Below are 18738 nucleotides of genomic sequence, written 5' to 3' on the forward strand. Positions count from 1 at the left end.
CTAGTGCAATCTCTCAACAATGCTAATCTAATTGGATCATATAACCATCCCTCAACGTGTGACGAAGAATCACTCCAAAGTTCTGATCTAACGGAGAACATAAGAAGAACTTGTTTGTAGGGTACGAAACCACCTTAAAGTTATTCTTTCCGTTCGATCTATTCAAGAGTTCGTGATAAAATAACGCAAATTTATTCTTTCCGTTTGATCTATCCAAGAGTTCGTACTAAAATAACACCATATGATACGCATCAACCAACTCTAATGTCACCACAAGTATCCATGAGTTAATTATACGATACGCATCAAACAGTTTCATATTAATAATACTCGATCCAACACAAAGAACCTCAAAGAGTGCCCCAAGATTTCTACTGGAGAAACAAGGACAAAAACGTGCATCAATCCCTATGCATAGATTACCCCAATGTCACCTTGGGAATCCGCGAGTTGAGTGCCAAAACATATATCAAGTGAATCAATATAATACCCCATTGTCACCACGGGTATTCATATGCAAGACATATATCAAGTGCTCTCAAATCCATAAAAATATTCAACCCGATAAAACGAAATCTCAAAGGGAAAACTCAATTCATCACAACAAGATAGAGAGGGAGAAACACCATATGATCCAACTATATTAACAAAGCTCGCGATACATCAAGATCGTGCCATCAAGAACACGAGAGAGAGAGAGGGAGAGAGAGAGAGGGAGAGAGAGGGAGAGAGAGAGGGAGAGAGAGAGATTAAACACATAGCTACTGGTACAAACCCTTAGCCCCGAGGGTGGACTACTCCCTCCTCATCATGGTGGCCATAGGGATGATGAAGATGGCCTCCGGTGATGATTTACCCCTCCGGCAGAGTGCCTGAACGGGCTCCCGATTGGTGTTTCGTGGCTACAGAGGCTTGCGGCGGTGGAACTTCCGATCTAGGGTTATTTTAGGGGGTTTCTATATTTATAGGATTTTTTGGCGTTGGTTTCATGTGAAGATGGGCCTCGAGGTGAGCACAACCCACCACGCCTCGGGTTGGGCTCCAGGCGTGTCCTGGTTGGTTGTGCCCTCTGATACGTCTCCGACATATCTATAATTTTTGAAGTATTCATGCCATGTTTACAATAATTTTATATGGTTTTGGTATGATTTGATTAGAACTAACCCAAATTGATGTTGTTTTCAGCAGAACTATCGTGGTGTCATTTTTTGTGCAGAAATAAAAGTTATCGGAATAGGCTGAAAATTTACGGTGATTTTTATGGACCAAAAGAGAACCCCGAAGCACAAGAGTTGGACCAGAAGAGTCCCAAGGCGACGACAAGGTAGCCCCCCGGAGGGTGCTCCTACCTTGTCGCTGCCTCATGGACCCCCTTGACGTGAGACCGATGCCAAAAATTCCTATAAATACCAAAACCCCCAGAAATAAACCTAGATCGGAAGTTCCACCACCGCAAGCCTCTGTAGCCACGAAAAATCAATCTAGGCCCTCTCCGGCACCCTGCTGGAGGGGACCATCATCATCGGAGGCCATGGAGGAGGATTCCGGAGGGGGCCATCATCAGCATCGAGGCCACGGACCAGAGGGAGAACCTCTCCCCATCTAGGGGGGAGGCCATGGAGGAGGAAGCATAAGGGAGAGACTCTCTCCCCCTCTCTCTCGGTGGCGCCGGAGTGTCGCCGGGGGAACCATCGCCGCGGTGATCGTCTTCATCAAGATCACCTTCTTCATCTCCGTCCTCATCTCTTTTACGCGGTCCACTCTCCCGCACCCCGCTGTAATCCCCTACTTGAACATGGTGCTTTATGCCACATATTATGATCCAATGATGTGTTGCCATCTTATGATGTTTTAAATAGATTTCCTTTGTCTTTTGGGTTGATTGATAATCCAGATTGGTGAGTTGTATGTTTTATTTTGGTGTTGTCCTATGGTGCCTTCCGTGTCGCGCACACGTGAAGGATTCCCACTCTAGGGTGTTGCAATACGTTCATGATTCGCTTATAGTGGGTTGCTTGAGTGACAGAAGCATAAACCCGAGTAAGGGGGTTGTTGCGTATGGGATAAAGGGGACTTGATGCTTTAATGCTATGGTTGGGTTTTACCTTAATGATCTTTAGTAGTTGCGGATGCTTGCTAGAATTCCAATCATAAGTGCATATGATCCAAGAAGGTAAAGTATGTTAGCTTGTGCCTCTCCCTCATATGAAATTGCAATGACGACTACCGATCTTGTTAACAATTGCCTAGGACAATTCCGCACACTGATCCATCATTATTCCACACTTGCTTTATATTCTAACTTTATGTTAACATCACCTGTTTTTATATTTTAGTTCTCCGATATCATGCAAAGTTATCCTCTTCATACCCACAACGTAGTTTTATTTCTCGTTTCTAGAAGGAAGTAAACCTTGGTGTACGTAGAGTCATATCAGTGGCAGATAGGACTTAAGAGAATATTGTCTTACCTTTAGCTCCTTGTGGGTTCGACACTCCATACTTATCACTTCCATCTTTGGAAATTGCTACGATGATTCCTTGCACTTGGGGATTATCACCCTCCTCGTGGCTCTTCTGTCCCTCCCGCGAAGCTTCAGGGGTCTCTTTTGTTCCAAAAAATCGTCAAAAAGTTTCAGCTCATTTGGAGAACTTTCATTTCTGCACAAAAAACAATACCATGGTGTAGTTCTGCTGAAAACAGTGTCAGTCCGGATTAGTTCCATGCAAATCATACCAAAACCATATAAAATTGTTGTAAACATGGCATGAATACTTTATAAATTATAGATACGTTGGAGACGTATCACCCAACTTTGGTTTCAATTTGCGGGGAAAAGCACGTCTAGACCGCTTGGCGGACTGATACATGCCCGCGTTGGATGGCAGAACATGCCCGGATAGCACGGTACGAACGTATGCGGGCGGTTTGAGGGTCGGCGTTGGAGATGCCCTAACATGGATCCCTATAGAAGCTGGGCAGACATCAAGTTAATTAAGAACATATCCACAAGTTTTGAAACCCGGAATAGATTGGTTAGTCAAAGCATCATCTAATTCTTATTTCTCTTCACATCTCATGGTCACCTCCGGTTACCACATCAATTCTCTGCACGGGATGTGCATAAGGCTATGTACAATGTAAGGTGCTTAGTGAGGTGTGTGTGAAAATGAATTGACTTTTTCTTAAACACCGATGCTTACTTAAACACCTCTGCTATAGAAACAAGCACCGATGCTTAAGCGAAAATCGATCTTTTTACAAACACCTTGCATTGTTTTTTTTAAAGGGTGGATTTTATTAACTCAAAATGAAGCATCAAAAAGATACAAACATAATGAGCACACCTTGTATTGTATATAGTCTAACGGTTAATTTAGACGAGTAAATCAGCTTCAGCTACAAACTGCCTGATCGGTTAGCTAGGTTAGGCTAATTCTTATTTATTGTTTCTTTAGTGCCTTGGAAGCGTCAGATCTTTTCCATAAGAGAAGCAAAGCCTACCGTCCTTACCTTTAAAGTTCAAAGACTGACGCTAGCTTGTAGTGCTGCCTCCATTTGCCATTTGGAACACATTAGGAGTGTTCATCCAGTTTGGAGTAATTCTGCGGCGATGCAAACGACAAAGGGAAGGCTCCTAAGTCCTAACATCGCTCGTCGGCGTCGGCATGGGGCGTTACACGCCTAGTTATATTGCACCCGGCCTTTCGTGTGCGTCAACGTAACCGCTTTATCTGTTCTCAGTGACTGTTACGAAACGCAGTTGCTTGCTTCTGGACCTGCCACAGTGCAGTGTGTATGAGAAGAGATAGGTGGAGATATTATCATTGCCCCGCATTAATTTAAGACGGTTCCTCGCTTTTCTTTTCTACATTGAAAACGTGTTGCCCGGAGAAAGATTGTCGTTCAACTAAGCACATCCGGTTGTACTGCTCAATAATTTTACAAAGTATGTAGGATAATCATAGGCAATTTCGTGATTATTTCCAGAATATAAATCATGATTAAAACTATTATTAGCATGCAACAATCTAGCATATTAGACGAACAGAAAAACATTTCATTTATAGCAGCATCACACATGCAACAATAACCATAATAAAAGACCGTATCGGATTACGGCACATGTACTGGAGTAGAAGAAGCAACGGTGGCATCCCAAAGGCGATGTTGTTGACGAGGACGTTGGCGAAGACCGCCGAAGCAGACAATGTTGGAGACGTCGGCACGCGACTCAGTCCGACTTGGATGGAAGACGACTTGTGTCTCGAAACAGGTTTTCGCCCCGCTTTATAGATAAAGCATACGTCCATACAACCACATCTCAAGCACAGTTATAAAAGAGAAATGCTGGGGCCACAACACAAAGACGCCCAAATGAAAGACGACTTGTGGGGACGAACTTGAGTAGTCGCGCGTGGCACTTCCCAAAACCTAATTTGCCCTCTTCCGGTGCAGGACCACAAGAGTGAGAGGTTCAAAAGAGCTTCCCCAAAAACACATTTTTTGTGGAAACCATAAAAAACATGCGCTAAAAAAGGCTATATACATAAAAGTACAAATCACCGTATAGTAGTTGAAGATATTTTCTCACAACGACCTAGAGTACTTTTTTATTGAGAGAGGGTTGGGGACAAGGACATGATGGGGAAAAAATATACTAATAAATCACCAAACCATCAAGGATATTTTCTCTGGCTTCTTTTCTCTTTTTTGGAGCGAAGATGAAGACAACAGGTTATGGCCAACATTGTCAATATCTTGATCAATACGATCGCTTTAGGGTTAGAGTGATAGTATCATGGTACAACCGCACCACGAAACACACACATCGAGGCCATTGATTATGTATCTCTAGTTCTCTACCATACGTGGGCTTAGCATCGAAATAGATCTGACAATTGTTGAATCTCAGGATACTACAACAAGTATCACGACCGCCAACCTTGTCTTTAAAAGGCATCTCAAGACGGTGCTCATTTTTACACTTACACCATGAAATTCATCCATGGTCTCTAATTCTCCATCACACATATATGGCTGACCACGGGCCACCTAGTGGTTGAAATGCAATTTTTATTTAAAAAATATGCGAAAGTTTTGAAATTTTGTGTAGATATGCATCATGTTATAACATGTACCTATGCAATTTTGGTTAAAACAAATAAACGATGTGTCATGAAAAAAATGCCAATTGGTTCATCTTGAAAACCCCATGCCTTGTGGGTTGTGAGACTTGAGACCAATGATGAACTTCATTCTCTTTTTCTTTTTCTTGTAGAACCGAATGAACTGAAACACATGGCCATAGATACACCGTCCAAAGAAAAACATTTTCACAACATCGATACATTTACCCCCTACCACGTAACACATGTGGTAAGCAATTCAAACAATTAAAAAAAAAAAAAAAACACACACACACACACATACATGTGAACCAAACTATGCAATGCAATGCAACAGTTGGATCCATCAACCGCGTGCACCCCGGGAGGAAAGGGTCACCAGAAACGTGTGTCGCCCTCGTGCCAGCTCCGCGCGCGCTGCGGTAAGCCGGCTCCAGGACGCGGCTCCATGTGTCTCGTCCCCGGCCCCGCCCGGGCGTGCGTGCCATCTCCGATCTCTTCAACCGCACTCCTCCCCTCCCTCCCCCAGTCAACCTCGCCCTGCGCGCGCAACCCCCAAAGCGCGGGGCGACAATGGGGTGCTCCTCAAGACACACTAGCCAGCACCATCGGTCGAGCACCATAAATCCCAACCAAGCCCACCCACTACTCTTCGTGTGCAGCAACGCTTCCGTGTCTTCCCCGTTTAACCCTTTCTTTCTCCCCGGCAGTACGTAGGCTCGCGAAACTGCTAGCCTCTCCGTAGCTAGCCTTGCTAGCTAGGGGTGTGTGTGTGTGTGTACGTACCTACCTGCAGGTTTCAAGAGAGAGGGCCGAGAGAGAGAGAGAGAGAGAGAGAGAGAGAGAGAGAGAGAGAGAGAGAGAGAGAGAGACATGGGTAGCTTGGGATCGGAGGTCGACCATGGCGGCAGGGAGATGTTCCATGGCCACGCCGACCCCGTCGTCCACGAGCTCAACAGGCTGGAGAATCTCCTCAGAGGTTTGCTCCATCATCTAGCTACTCTGGCTTTGATAATCCAGGAGCATACATATATGCACCACACAAGGCTGAGGCCAGCTCGAAGTGCAACGGTGCATGTATGCATGGTGAACTGGGGCTTTGGCCATGCATATTAATTAATATGGGTACCATGTTGCCAAGCAAAAGAAGTGGCTACGCAGTAGGCACACATGCATATTCGAGTCGAATTAAGAGGCATGCAAGTGTTGTATTTCTGTTGGCGAAACCCTCCTGGGATCGGAGTAGGTTTTGGTTGAACCAAGCTTTACTTAGTTCCTGTGAGCAGGCATGCATGCGTGTGTGTTATGTTATTGATTGACGAAAACCTACGACATGAATGTTTGTATATTATCATGGTGCAACTTTGCCTGCGTGGTTGTGTGTGAGCTAATTAATCAAGATACGTTTTTCTTAGTTATTTGTCTATGTCACTTTCAAGTATCTAATCCGAGAGGAAACTTAGTTTACATATGTATCCAAAAAATGATCTCATAAATGCAGCAGTACACATATAGCTGTGGACGTGAGGTGTTGAACTTCTTAGTAAATAGGGAGCAGATTTATTGATTTTTTTTGGCCTAAGTACCACCATATAGGAGTATAATATAACTCACAATTAATTTACTTATGCAATACATATTGCTTTGTGACATATGCTGCATGCTGAAAATGGTTTTAGAGAAATCGTGCATAAAGCCAGCTTATTAATTGGCTACTACATTCTTGATGCAACTAAAAAAACACTTTACAAATTAACAGCAAAGCAGGTTAAATTAAGTTCCATATCTTCTCAAAATAAAACATGTCTTTCTAAGACGTGCTCTTGGGTCTCGGCATATCTGGCTTTTCTTCAGCCGGGACAAAATTAGACAGGGACCACCAAAAAGTAGGCTACAAGAAATTTGCCCAGATTCTAATATACAGGTGTGACAAAACAATAGGATCTTTAACATGCTTGCGGTTGGTAGGATGTCAGCATGACCGAGAATTAGTAATATAGTAGGCATAGTTGGCAGGGTGCAGATTTTGGTTAGCACTGAAACTGCACTCTGCAGGTTAATTGTCACCAGATATTCAACCCAGTCACTTGTGCCGACAGTACAGGGCGCTGTTCTGTTCTGTTACCTGTGTGAACTGTAAGGTGCACAATGCTAAGTAATCTTGTTGCTTTTCTACTGCCATTCGATTTAAATGTGATAAACCTTTTTATTCTGAGCACAGGGCTGACTCACATAACCTACACAACTTTTTTTGACAACTGAATGGACACATGAAGTCTCCTGTTTCAAACTTTTCCGTTAATAGTGGATTCACCTAACATGTTTCTTAAGGAATTCGATGCCAAACTTGCAATAAATAGTACTCCAGCAGGCAATGTTTTTCACCAAGACTCCCTTGTTCAAAGCTGTTACTGTCACCCGTCTCATTCAACCACTATATGCTGATTCAAATAACTTCTGTTTCACTCCGAACAAAAGGAGAAACTAACTAACTTTTTCGTCCAAAAGTGAAAGGAGCAATAATTACTTACTTTTTATTCTATATAAGCTTTCCGAGGAGACTCTACACACCCTAATGTTTTCCACCAAAATACTGTCTTTCTTCTAGAGAAGAATATTCGATGAAGATAAAAAGGAAATACGATGCTGCACTTCGTTTTTAAACTTTGGTCATTTCCTGCAGAAAAGGAACGAGAACTAGGACACGCATACAGTGAAATAAAAGGTCTGAAGGTGACAGAAGCTCTGAAGGACAAGGCCATTGCTGAGGTATAATTTGCTTCACGGGTCAGCTTCCTTGAGTTGTTTACAAGTTAACTTGTGCTCTGTTTCTTCTGAGCTTAAGCTAACTTTGTACACTGCTAACTGGATGCAACCTGGACTTAAGTTTACCTGACGTCTGCATGCAGCTGAGCAAGGAGCTGAAGAAACAGGACGAGAGGCTGAGCATCCTGGAGAAGCAGCTTGAGCAGAAGGTTGCTTAGTGCTTACTTCCCTAGCTCATTTGATTTGACATCAAATCAACTACCTCTATTCTTCTTCCTTTTCCGGTTACATGACGGGTAAATTCGATTTGATATGACAGAATCTGGATGTGAAAAGGATATGCAATGAGCGCAAGGAAGCGTTGTCTGCACAGTTCGCTGCCGAGGCATCGCTCAGGAGGATCCACTCGGCTCAGAGAGACGAGGAAGTGGTTCCCTTTGATGCCATCATAGGGCCCCTGGAGTCTGACATCAAGAAGTACAAGCATGAGGTACACAAATGTGGTGTTCAATTCGGCACCATTTGAGCAGAGTGAATAACAAGACCTGCATAGTTGCATATCAGGCTTACCTGTGGCTGCTTGTTTGGTTCTTGTCAGATTGCGGTGCTCCAGGATGACAAAAAGGCGCTCGAACGGCACCTGAAGCTCAATGAGGCGGCGTTCGTTGAGGCTGGGGACATTCTGCGCAGCGCACTCGAGAGAGCGCTGATTGTAGAGGACGTCCAGAACCAGAATATTGAACTGAAGAAACAGATGGAGATCTACCATGTATGTGCACACAACAATCCATTATCGACATGGCAGCCATACCTCATTTTTCTTATACAGAAAAACTTGAATAACTGAACCTTTTTTCTTGTTTGCCTGAACCTGCAGGAGGAGAACATGCTTTTGGAGAAGAGCAACAGGCAGAAGGTCCTGGAAATTGAGAAGCTCACCCACACCGTTGGTGAGCTTGAGGAGTCCATTCTTGCCAGCAGAGATGTTGCCAACGCTGTGCACTTCTACCAGAACCAGGCTACCAGGTTGAATGTAAGTGAGATCGATGTAAGTGTTCAGAAGTTTGGGTCGATCCCATTCTAGTTTGTCTCATAACGATCTTTAACTTGTAGGAGGAGAAGAAGACGCTCGAGAGGGAGTTGGCTCGAGCTAAAGTCTACGTCAACCGTGTGGCGACAACAACAGCAAACGAATGGAAGGACGATGCTGATAAATTGATGCCAGTTAAGAGATGGCTGGAAGAACGAAGACTGCTGCAGGTACAGAAAAAAGGGAGTGAGCACATACATAATGCCGCTGCAATCCCATTACCTGAAGTTAAATATGTCATATCGATCATCCAGGGAGAGATACAACGGCTGCGCGACAAGATAGCCATAGCAGAGAGGTCTGCAAAGGTGGAAGCCCAACTTAATGTAAGAAATTCTGCGTGACTATCCCGAGCAAACATGAGCACTCAATTCTTACCTCGTTGTTTCAACTTTTATTGCTTTAATTCTTTCAAAGGATAAGCTCAAAAGGAGACTGAAATCATTGGAAGAGGACATGAGAAATGGAAAATCCAACACACCTGACAGTGAGGCCAATAGGAAAGGCACTCCGAAAAGATCAACATCTCAACCAAGACAACCAAGCACACCCAGAATGTCACAGCAACTGGCTTCATTCGAAGGCATTGTTGACAAGAGAAGACCAACATCCCAACCAAGGGCGGCTGTGGGAGGGAAGGTGCTGAAGCAACCCAATTCAGACACCGAGCCTGCAGAGAAGACGAGAAACATTAAACAACCTGACAGCCCAAGAGCGAGAACTGCTGCTGCTAGAAAGGAGCGTCCTGTGAGAAATCAACTGTGGGCGACAAGAAGTAAAGTGACCAGCGATGCTGGCAAAGAGAACAAGGAGCAGAATCCAAATTACAAGCCACATTCGAGCGCTCCACATGAGCAGGGACATGATGCCACAAAGCCACAAGCTGCAGTATTTGATGCGAATGGAGACTGTGGAGTTCAGCGCAGTGAACATCACAAAGACATGGATTTGGAGAACTTGGATGACAAAAAGGCGGATGCTTCGAATGCAGAGAGTACTCAGGGTGGCAACAGGGGAAACTAAGGAATTTCGTTTGCAAGAGGATGCCAAATACAAGGGTGAAAACAGTTATCATGTACTGGTAAGTGATCTCCTCTAGTGTTTGCAGACACTCCGAGAAAAGTATTTGCAGACATATATTGTACTTTTAAACAATTTTATTACTATTTCTTGGAATTTTAAACAATTCTATTACTATTGCTTGACAATTATCGGAAATTTGTAAGATTATGGTTCAAGGGATACATAGGACCCAAAATCACACCTGAGATTCTTTGGATCTAAAATCGTTCATTTCTTTGTTTCCTACAGGTGCAGCATGGTAATTTATTTCTAAGAACATGTGTGCCTCTCTGCAATATTCTTCAACTTGGGAGATTGTTTGAACAACAAAACCAGCAGGCTATGTTGTTCCGTTTCTTTATTCTCTCTTGTACAGCAAAGCAAATTGTGCCTATAAAAAAATACAAATGCAGTTTGTGGTGTTTTGAGGAAAGGCTGTTTAAAATAAGAAGGTTGGTGCTGATGTAATGGGACTGGGAACAATACAAAGAGAAGGGATGTTTGTTTCTCTACTTTGATTTGAATCTATGTTCTATAACTATTATGGTTGTTTCCATTTTCCATCCCTTTATTCATGTAAAAGATTAGTCCATCACTGTCCCTTATGACGCTGGATTTGAATGTATATTGTAGATTTGTAGTCAGAGATTCTTGTGGAATTTCTCTGTTTCATACTACACCATTTTATTCAGAATATCTTCTAATTTATTTATTTAGAAAATTTCTTTCTTTTTGTTCCACCAAAGGAGTGAAAACTTCGTGAAAATGAAAAGTGCTCATTGGCCAATTCTAACAGGACAGCGAGCATAGGAAACATGTAAAGTCAGATTAAGACTAGAAATTATTTAAAAGCCAAATTCATATAAACATGTCAGAAAGCAGAAATTATAAGATGTGCCCATTTGGCAAAAGTGGAGGGAAAATAAGCGACAATGAAATGGCTCTCTGGTGACAAAATGGGTACAAGGCAAATTAAAAGCAAGTACAAGACAAATCTTTCCCTTCCAATGATAATCAACATAATATATTCAACAGCGGCCAGTCACCGAAAGAATACAAAACAATGATATGAGAGATAGTTGTTTCAGGGAGAAAATACAAATTCACTAGTTAAGGTTTGCAAACAAACTCCTCTAGCAAGGACACATTGCTTCACTATGAGTTCAGGCTAGCGCAAAGTTAAACATACGAAATATTAGGTTCTGGCTTCATACTTCTCAAAATTGACAGCAGTGCATCTAATGAAAGGCTGTGATGTTACCTTATGCACATGACACAACTGATTCTGAATAACATGTGTATACTGGAAAGAAAACCCAAGTCAAGTTGTGTTCCTGCCTACTCCACCTTCCCCTTCCCCTTCCCCTTGGAATCATCACTCACTTGAGAAGATGCTGGCTGGTTAATATTTGCTTTAGCATTCGCTAAGAAGGTTGCATCTGTTAAACATACAATGTATCCGGTCATATAGGAGATATTCTCTTGTTGTTAGGAGATAGATAGGCGCATGTAGTTATCTCATATTCGGTTGTAACCAGCTCCTTATCTCCTGTATTTCTTCTCCTCCAAGATTGTAATCTCCAACGACATTGTATGCGTATCAGGTCTCGCACGCCTCCTATATAACATGCAACATGTCGCCCACAATAGGGTAAGACGTTTCCGCTCTCGCACATGGTATACAGAGCCTTCCTCCTCCAAACATCTAATCTAGCTCATCTCCATTAGTGCCCTAGCCATGTCTTCCTCCGGTTCCTCCCACCCAAACCTCAACCAGCAGGTCACGGAGAAACTCACCCGCACCAACTACGTCTTGTGGCGCGCCCAGATCGTGCCACAGCTGCGGGGTGCTGATGTCTTCGGCTATGCCGATGGCACCACATCGGAACCGCCCCGCCTCCTCGTCAGCAAGGATAAGGACAGGAAGGAATCGTCGGCGCCCAACCCTCTCCACCCCATCTGGGTTCGGGAGGACCAGCAGGTACTAGGTTACTTGCTGAATAACCTGTCAAAAGAAGTGCTCGTGCAGGTGACCGCGATCACCACGTCACACGCGCTCTGGGCAGCCTTGGCGGGGATGTTCTCGTCCCAATCTCTGAGCCGGGTGAATAACATCCGCACGGCTCTCATCAACACGCAGAAGGGGACCCAGTCCGTCGCCACCTTCTTCGCCCACATGCGTGGTCTGGCGGACGAACTCGCCGCGGCCGGCAAGCCTCTTCAGGATGACGAGCTCGTCTCCTACATCCTCCATGGACTGGACATGGACTACCAGCCCCTGGTGTCTGCCCTCGACGCCCGCATCACGCCGGTCTCCATCGACGAACTCTTCTCCATGATGAGTAACTTCGATCAGTGCGTGGCGCTCTTCCAGTCCACGGGCGGGTTCAAGTCGTCGGCCAATGCTGCTTTCCGCGGCCGCGGCCGCGGCTCCTCTCGTCAGCGCGGATCGCCGCGTCCCAGGGGGCAAGAACTCCGGCAGGGGACACGGTGGCAACAGCAACCGCGGCGGCGGCCGGCCCTCCTACACCAGCAACAGGGGTCACCGCGGCGGCTCCACCAGAGCAAGTCCAAATGCACCTCGATGCCAGATATGTGGCAAGCCAGGGCAGACGGCCAAGGACTGCTGGTACAGGTATGAGGAAGATGACGACTCCTCTCAAGATGAAGAAAAATTTGTTGCTGCTGCGGACGGTGCCTATGGGATCGACACCAACTAGTATGTCGACAGTGGTGCCACTAACCACATCACCAATGAACTTGAAAAGGTGACCATGAAGGAGAAATACCGCGGCAAAGATCAAATTCACACGGCTAGTGGTGAAGGTATGAGGATAAACCACATTGGTCACTCAATTTTTAATACCCCTAGTCGTAAAATTCATCTTAGGAAAATCTTGCATGTTCCTAGTGCCAACAAAAGTCTTCTCTCTGTCCATAGAATTGCTCTTGACAATAATGTTTTCCTCGAAATTTCATCCCTATTTCTTTTTGATCAAGGATTAGGCAACGAGGAGAATCCTCTATCGAGGTAGATGTGTTCGAGGGCTCTACCCATTGATTCCGAAGCACACAAGATGCAATAAACGAGCTTTTGGTGTTGTCAAACTTTCGTCAAGACGGTGGCACGATCGATTAGGACATGCTTCTTTTTCTTTAGTTGAAAAATTGCTTAGGAAAGATAAGCTCCCGCATGTTGGTGAGCGCAATGTTGAAACTATTTGTGGTTCTTGTCAGCGAGCTAAAAGTCATCAATTACCTTATCCAATCTCCACTAGTGTCTCTACCAAACCATTGCAATTGATTTTTTCTTATGTGTGGGGGCCTGCCCCTAGTTCAGTTGGTAGACACACCTACTATGTGAGTTTTATTGACGACTACAGCAAGTTTTCTTGGATTTATCTTCTTAAGAAACGATCCGATGTTTTTCAAGTGTTTCAAAACTTTCAAGCACTTGTTGAACGTTAGTTTGACTCTAAAATCATTGCTGTCCAGTCCGACTGGGGAGGGGAGTACGAGAAATTGAACTCCTTCTTCCAAACTCTTGGCGTCTCACATCTTGTGTCATGCCCCCACGCTCACCAACAAAATGGCTCCGCTGAACGCAAGCATCGCCACATTGTTGAGGTTGGCCTCACTCTTTTAGCACATGCCTCCATGCCCCTCAAATTTTGGGACGAAGCGTTTCTTACTGTTGTCCACATTATTAACATGCTTCCTAGCCGTGTCATAAATAATGAAACTCCAGTAGAACGCCTCCTTCACACCAAACCGGACTACACTACACTTCGTGTCTTCGGCTGTGCATGCTGGCCAAACCTACGTCCCTACAACAAGTGCAAACTAATGTTTCGCTCTAAGCAATGTGCTTTTCTTGGATATAGAGCACAACAGAGGGGTGTAAAGTGCCTTGACATCTCCACGGGTCGTGCCTATATCTCACCAGACGTCGTTTTTGATGAAACCAAGTTTCCTTTCTCAGATCTTCATCCCAATGCTGGTGCCCTACTTCAGAAAGAAATCCTTTTGCTACCTCCTAATCTCCTTAGCTATGATCAAGGGGGCATTAACGATTGTGATGATCATATGTTGGCTAACCCTCTAAACAGTGCGCATGAGTCTTTTGTTGATGTTACAGGGGAGCCAGGCGAGCAAAACAGTGAAAACGGTGAAGAAACTAGTGAAGAAATCGTTCCGGGCGAGTTATATCGCGTGTGCCGCGGCGTGGGGAACATATCCTCCTCGGGATTTCCGTCGCAGAGGCCTAGGCAATCGACTCCGGGATCAGCGCCAGGTGACAGCTGCGGATCCGCGGCTGTGGGACCAGACGGCCAGCTGCGGTCGGCCGCACGCGCGCCTCCGACCCGCCGCTCGACACGCGGCCACCTCCGACCGGGCGAGGCGCGCCCTCAGGCCCGCATCAATCACTGGCTGCCACGCGGCAGCCCGAGAATGGCCAGGGAAGCACGCGCTTTGCGGCCCAGCCCGTGTGCTACAAGCGGCGTCCCGCCGTTCGCTAGGCGGATGTCGAGACAGCCCCTGACTCCAGTGGGCCTGCGGCATCATGGGCTCATGATGAGTCTGCCAGCCGCCCTGAATCTTCTGCGGCTCCACTCTCACCAACGCCTCGGCCCGCTGCCACAGAAGATCAGGACCGCCCTTAACCGGCTGCTGTAGGCGGATCTGCCTCGGATTCCGTCATTGTCCTGTCTCCAGAAAGGGGTACGGGATCTTCTGCGGCTACGAACTCTCCTGCACCTCAACGTCGCACAAGGCTGCAACAAGGGGTAATTCAACCTTTAAATCACAAAAATATAACCAAGTATGGGCTAGTCTGCTCTACAGGTGAACCAGGCGAGCCCAGCACTCTTGAAGAGGCCCTTGGTGATGAAAAATGGAAAAGGGCAATGTGTGAAGAATACAAAGCTCTAGAGAAAAACAAGACATGGCACTTGGTTCCTCCACAGCAAGGTAAAAACCTTACTGATTGCAAGTGGGAGTTCAGAATTAATAGAAAATCTGATGGAACTATTGATCGTTATAAGGCTAGACTCGTTGCAAAAGGCTTCAAGCAACGGTATGGTATAGACTATGAGGATACCTTTAGTCCAGTTGTTAAAGCTGCTACCATCCGTCTTGTCCTTTCTATTGTTGTTTCCAGAGGCTGGAGTTTGAGGCAATTAGATGTATAGAACGCGTTTCTTCATGGTGTTCTGGAAGAGGAAGTGTACATGAAACAACCTCCTGGGTTTGAAAGCAAAAGTGCTCCCTCTTATGCTTGCAAACTTGACAAAGCACTGTATGGACTAAAGCAAGCTCCAAGGGCGTGGTATTCTCGTCTCTGTCATAAGATGCAGGCACTTGGCTTTATTCCATCTAAGTCTGACACCTCATTGTTTATTTACAACAAGTCCAACACATGCATATTTGTTCTCATATATGTTGATGATATTATTGTGACAAGCTCGTCTGATGAAGCAATCACCGGGTTGTTAAAGGACTTGGGTGCAGATTTTGCGCTGAAGGATCTTGGAAACTTGCATTTCTTCCTTGGAATTGAGGTGAAGAGACACAAGGGTGGGCTTCATCTCTCTCAGGAAAAGTATGCAACTGACCTGGTTTAAAAGGCTGGTCTACAAGGTTGTAAACCCTCACCTACTCCTTTATCCAGTTCAGAAAAATTATCACTTACAGAAGGAACACTCTTGGATCAAGAGGGCAGCACAAGATACAGAAGTTTAGTAGGAGCATTGCAGTATCTCACTCTTACCAGGCCTGACATCTCATTTGCTGTTAACAAAGTATGTCAGTTCTTGCATGCACCTACTACTGTTCACTTGACAGCTGTGAAACGTATAATCAGATACGTCAAAAACACATTGAGCATTGGTCTAAATTTTAGCAAGTCACCCTCTACTCTTGTCAGTGCTTTCTAAGACTCTGATTGGGCAGGATGTCTAGATGACAGAAGGTCAACTGGTGGGTTCGCGGTATTTTTTGGACCTAACTTAATCTCATGGTGTGCACGAAAACAGGCTACTGTCTCTATGTCAAGTACAGAGGCAGAATATAAAGCATTAGCAAATGCTACAGCAGAGATCATATGGATTCAATCCATGCTGAAGGAGCTTGGTGTGAAAACCACACAAGCCCCATGCCTGTGGTGTGATAATCTTGGTGCCACCTATCTTTCTGCAAATCCAGTCTTTCATGCCAGAACAAAGCATATAGAGATTGATTTCCATTTTGTCAGAGAGAGAGTTGCTCAGAAGAAACTTGACATTTGGTTTGTGCATTCCAGAGATCAAGTTGCAGATGGATTCACAAAGGCCTTACCTATAAGAAGCTTCGAAGATTTCAAGCATAATCTCAACTTGACCAAGTTGTGATTAAGGGAGGGTGTTAAACATACAATGTATCCGGTCATATAGGAGATATTCTCTTGTTGTTAGGAGATAGATAGAGATAGATAGGCGCATGTATTTATCTCATATTCGGTTGTAACCAGCTCCGTATCTCCTGTATTTCTTCTCCTCCAAGATTGTAATCTCCAACGACATTGTATGCGTATCAGGTCTCACACGCCTCCTATATAACATGCAACACGTCGCCCACGATAGGGTAAGACGTTTCCGCTCTCGCACAGCATCAGGTTTTCGCTCTTGGCGGGGAGCCTCCTTCATCGCGTAGTATATGTAGAAGCCAATCACAATATTAACCGATATGACAGCAAGGAACCCACCGGCCAGAGTTTGAGCTGAGGATGAAAGGTGACTAATACCTGACAAAGGAGTGAGATGTTGTTTCCTTGCAAACGTATGCACTTCACTTCCATAGAAAGATGAAGAACATCTTAACATGAAAGGAACAGCAAACAAACCTGGAAAATTCTGGTGGTAGAACCCATACATAATTGCAACCGGGGGCATCCACATGAACATCGATGTAACAACGAACTTAGTTATTACTCCAGACATTGCTTCTCCCAATGGAATACTGATACAAAGACAAGATGAACAACACCATGAGTTTAACATACAGCTAAGCTAACTGCAGGGATACTAGGACAGATATGATCTTGTAAGACAGGTAGAACTATCTAACAGAAGTATCATGGTTTCCAGGGGTGCAAGCAACACGTCGCATATCCCGTACCCTATTAGTGCTAATTTTGCCGTCTACGCTAGTTGCGTTTTTCAGGAAAAGCAGGCCACTGCTTGCATCCCTATCAGTTGCAGTTATTGTGCTCAACATTCTAATCAAGGAAATACATCTCATCTGCCAGCCAACATTAAGAGTTGACACTGGTAATTACCCATACCTCACGGTTTCTACCCAAATCCAGCATTGTGAGTTAATCCTCTGAAATTTCATAGTACTTTTCTACTTCTCGGGAAAGCCTAGATTTTGGGCAAGGCAAAGCTGGGCAAGTGAGGTTCAAACTGTGCTTGTTTTGCCCATCAACTGCTAATTTGTTATGAACGAAAATTATATTCTGCTTGCAAATTCTGTATTCCAACGATTAAATACCAAACATTAGGTCCCCGAAGAGGATTAATACGAAAATACAAAATCATCCCATCAAATACCTAAGTAGAAGCCTCAGAGCCTTCGATCGACTATTAAACTTGGAGCGCACCAAATTGAAACTAGACTGGTCGAATTGGGTCCATAATATCAGATAAATTGGCAGTAAAACTCCTCCGAAATACAAACTGTCACACGAACAGATCGATTTTTTTTAACACGCACGAATTAGCTACATATCAGCGCTGAAGCAGATCTCTACCGGCATGGGAGCAGGTGCATTACCAGCTAGGCCGTAGATGAGCGACGAGCACCGAGCGGCGAGGAGGCCACGGCCGCGCGCGAGACCCCCGCTCTGGTGAGGCGGAGGCGGGCAGGACCGTGAAAATTGCAAATACAAGACCACGTTTTTCTCTTCTTATTTTTTTTTTGTCACACTTGTCTTTTTTTTCGGTGAAGACACTCCTCTGTTTTTTTTTTACTTTCGGTCTGTTCATCAAAAATCATAGTTGAAAGAACATAAGAAGCAATGAAAATTACATTCATATCTGCAAACCATCTAATGATGACTACAACCACTGGAGCGAGCCAAAAACGCGCTGCCATCATCGCCCCTTCCTCACTGGAGCCGGACAAAATTTGTTGTAATTGATAGTCTGGAAGTTGTTATGCTTAGGACCTAAAGGACCAACACACCAGAAAAGCAATCGTTGCCGATAAATCGAAGCGTCGATAAGAAGGATCCAATCTGTAGATACACGAACACAGGCGAACGAAGACTAGGTCCAAGCAGATCCACCGAAGACAAAAACCGACCGAGTCCCATAAGATCCATCGGAGACACACCTTCACACGCCCTCCATCGAGGATAGACGCACCATCAAGACAGGGGGCTAGGCGTCGAGAATCTTATTTCATCTTCAGAGAGCCGTCGTCGTCGCGTCTTTGAGCACGGCGGCATTCTTCTTCGAGTTTGTCTTTCGAGCTTCGACACCCCTCGAGTTCGTTTGTTTGGACGTAGTCCGCGGAGCTCTATTGTAGATTCCTGCCGTTTTCTTGGGGTGGTTAGGTAAGGGTTTCTCGTCATGTGGCGAGATTTGATGTCACGTGCTTCAGATCTATGCAAGAGTTCAACGGCGATGACTACGGCTCTAGGGCGCTCG

The 18738-nt window shown here is 44.9% G+C and overlaps 2 protein-coding genes across 2 annotated transcripts; one reads left to right on the top strand and one right to left on the bottom strand.

Moving 5' to 3' along the window:
* The first annotated feature begins 5731 nt into the window (after nucleotides 1-5731).
* On the top strand, nucleotides 5732-10690 carry LOC109780898 (microtubule-associated protein 70-4). The gene is made up of 10 exons (XM_020339492.4): nucleotides 5732-6109; nucleotides 7814-7899; nucleotides 8040-8105; nucleotides 8216-8386; nucleotides 8495-8665; nucleotides 8774-8929; nucleotides 9010-9156; nucleotides 9241-9312; nucleotides 9404-10067; nucleotides 10298-10690. The coding sequence occupies exons 1-9, from the start codon at nucleotides 6004-6006 to the stop codon at nucleotides 10007-10009; spliced, it is 1581 nt and encodes a 526-aa protein (XP_020195081.1). The 5' UTR covers nucleotides 5732-6003; the 3' UTR covers nucleotides 10010-10067; nucleotides 10298-10690.
* A 5407-nt stretch (nucleotides 10691-16097) lies between these two features.
* Nucleotides 16098-17958, bottom strand: LOC109780897 (uncharacterized). The gene is made up of 3 exons (XM_020339491.4): nucleotides 17861-17958; nucleotides 16929-17044; nucleotides 16098-16829 (listed from the first exon to the last, which is right to left on the bottom strand). The coding sequence occupies exons 2-3, from the start codon at nucleotides 17023-17025 to the stop codon at nucleotides 16537-16539; spliced, it is 390 nt and encodes a 129-aa protein (XP_020195080.4). The 5' UTR covers nucleotides 17026-17044; nucleotides 17861-17958; the 3' UTR covers nucleotides 16098-16536.
* Between the last annotated feature and the right edge of the window lie 780 nt (nucleotides 17959-18738).

Source organism: Aegilops tauschii, chromosome 4, assembly GCF_002575655.3.
Source record: "Aegilops tauschii subsp. strangulata cultivar AL8/78 chromosome 4, Aet v6.0, whole genome shotgun sequence".
Lineage (NCBI taxonomy): Eukaryota > Viridiplantae > Streptophyta > Magnoliopsida > Poales > Poaceae > Aegilops > Aegilops tauschii.

Bases quoted from the DNA above. Each gene is read 5' to 3' on its own strand.
- LOC109780897 (XM_020339491.4), bottom strand. From the start codon at position 17,025: ATGTCTGGAGTAATAACTAAGTTCGTTGTTACATCGATGTTCATGTGG. The intron at 16,830-16,928 runs GTTTGTTTGCTG...CTCCTTTGTCAG, and splicing joins CTACCACCAGAATTTTCCAG to GTATTAGTCACCTTTCATCC.
- LOC109780898 (XM_020339492.4), top strand. From the start codon at position 6,004: ATGGGTAGCTTGGGATCGGAGGTCGACCATGGCGGCAGGGAGATGTTC. The intron at 8,387-8,494 runs GTACACAAATGT...GGTTCTTGTCAG, and splicing joins TCAAGAAGTACAAGCATGAG to ATTGCGGTGCTCCAGGATGA. The intron at 9,157-9,240 runs GTACAGAAAAAA...TCGATCATCCAG, and splicing joins AAGAACGAAGACTGCTGCAG to GGAGAGATACAACGGCTGCG.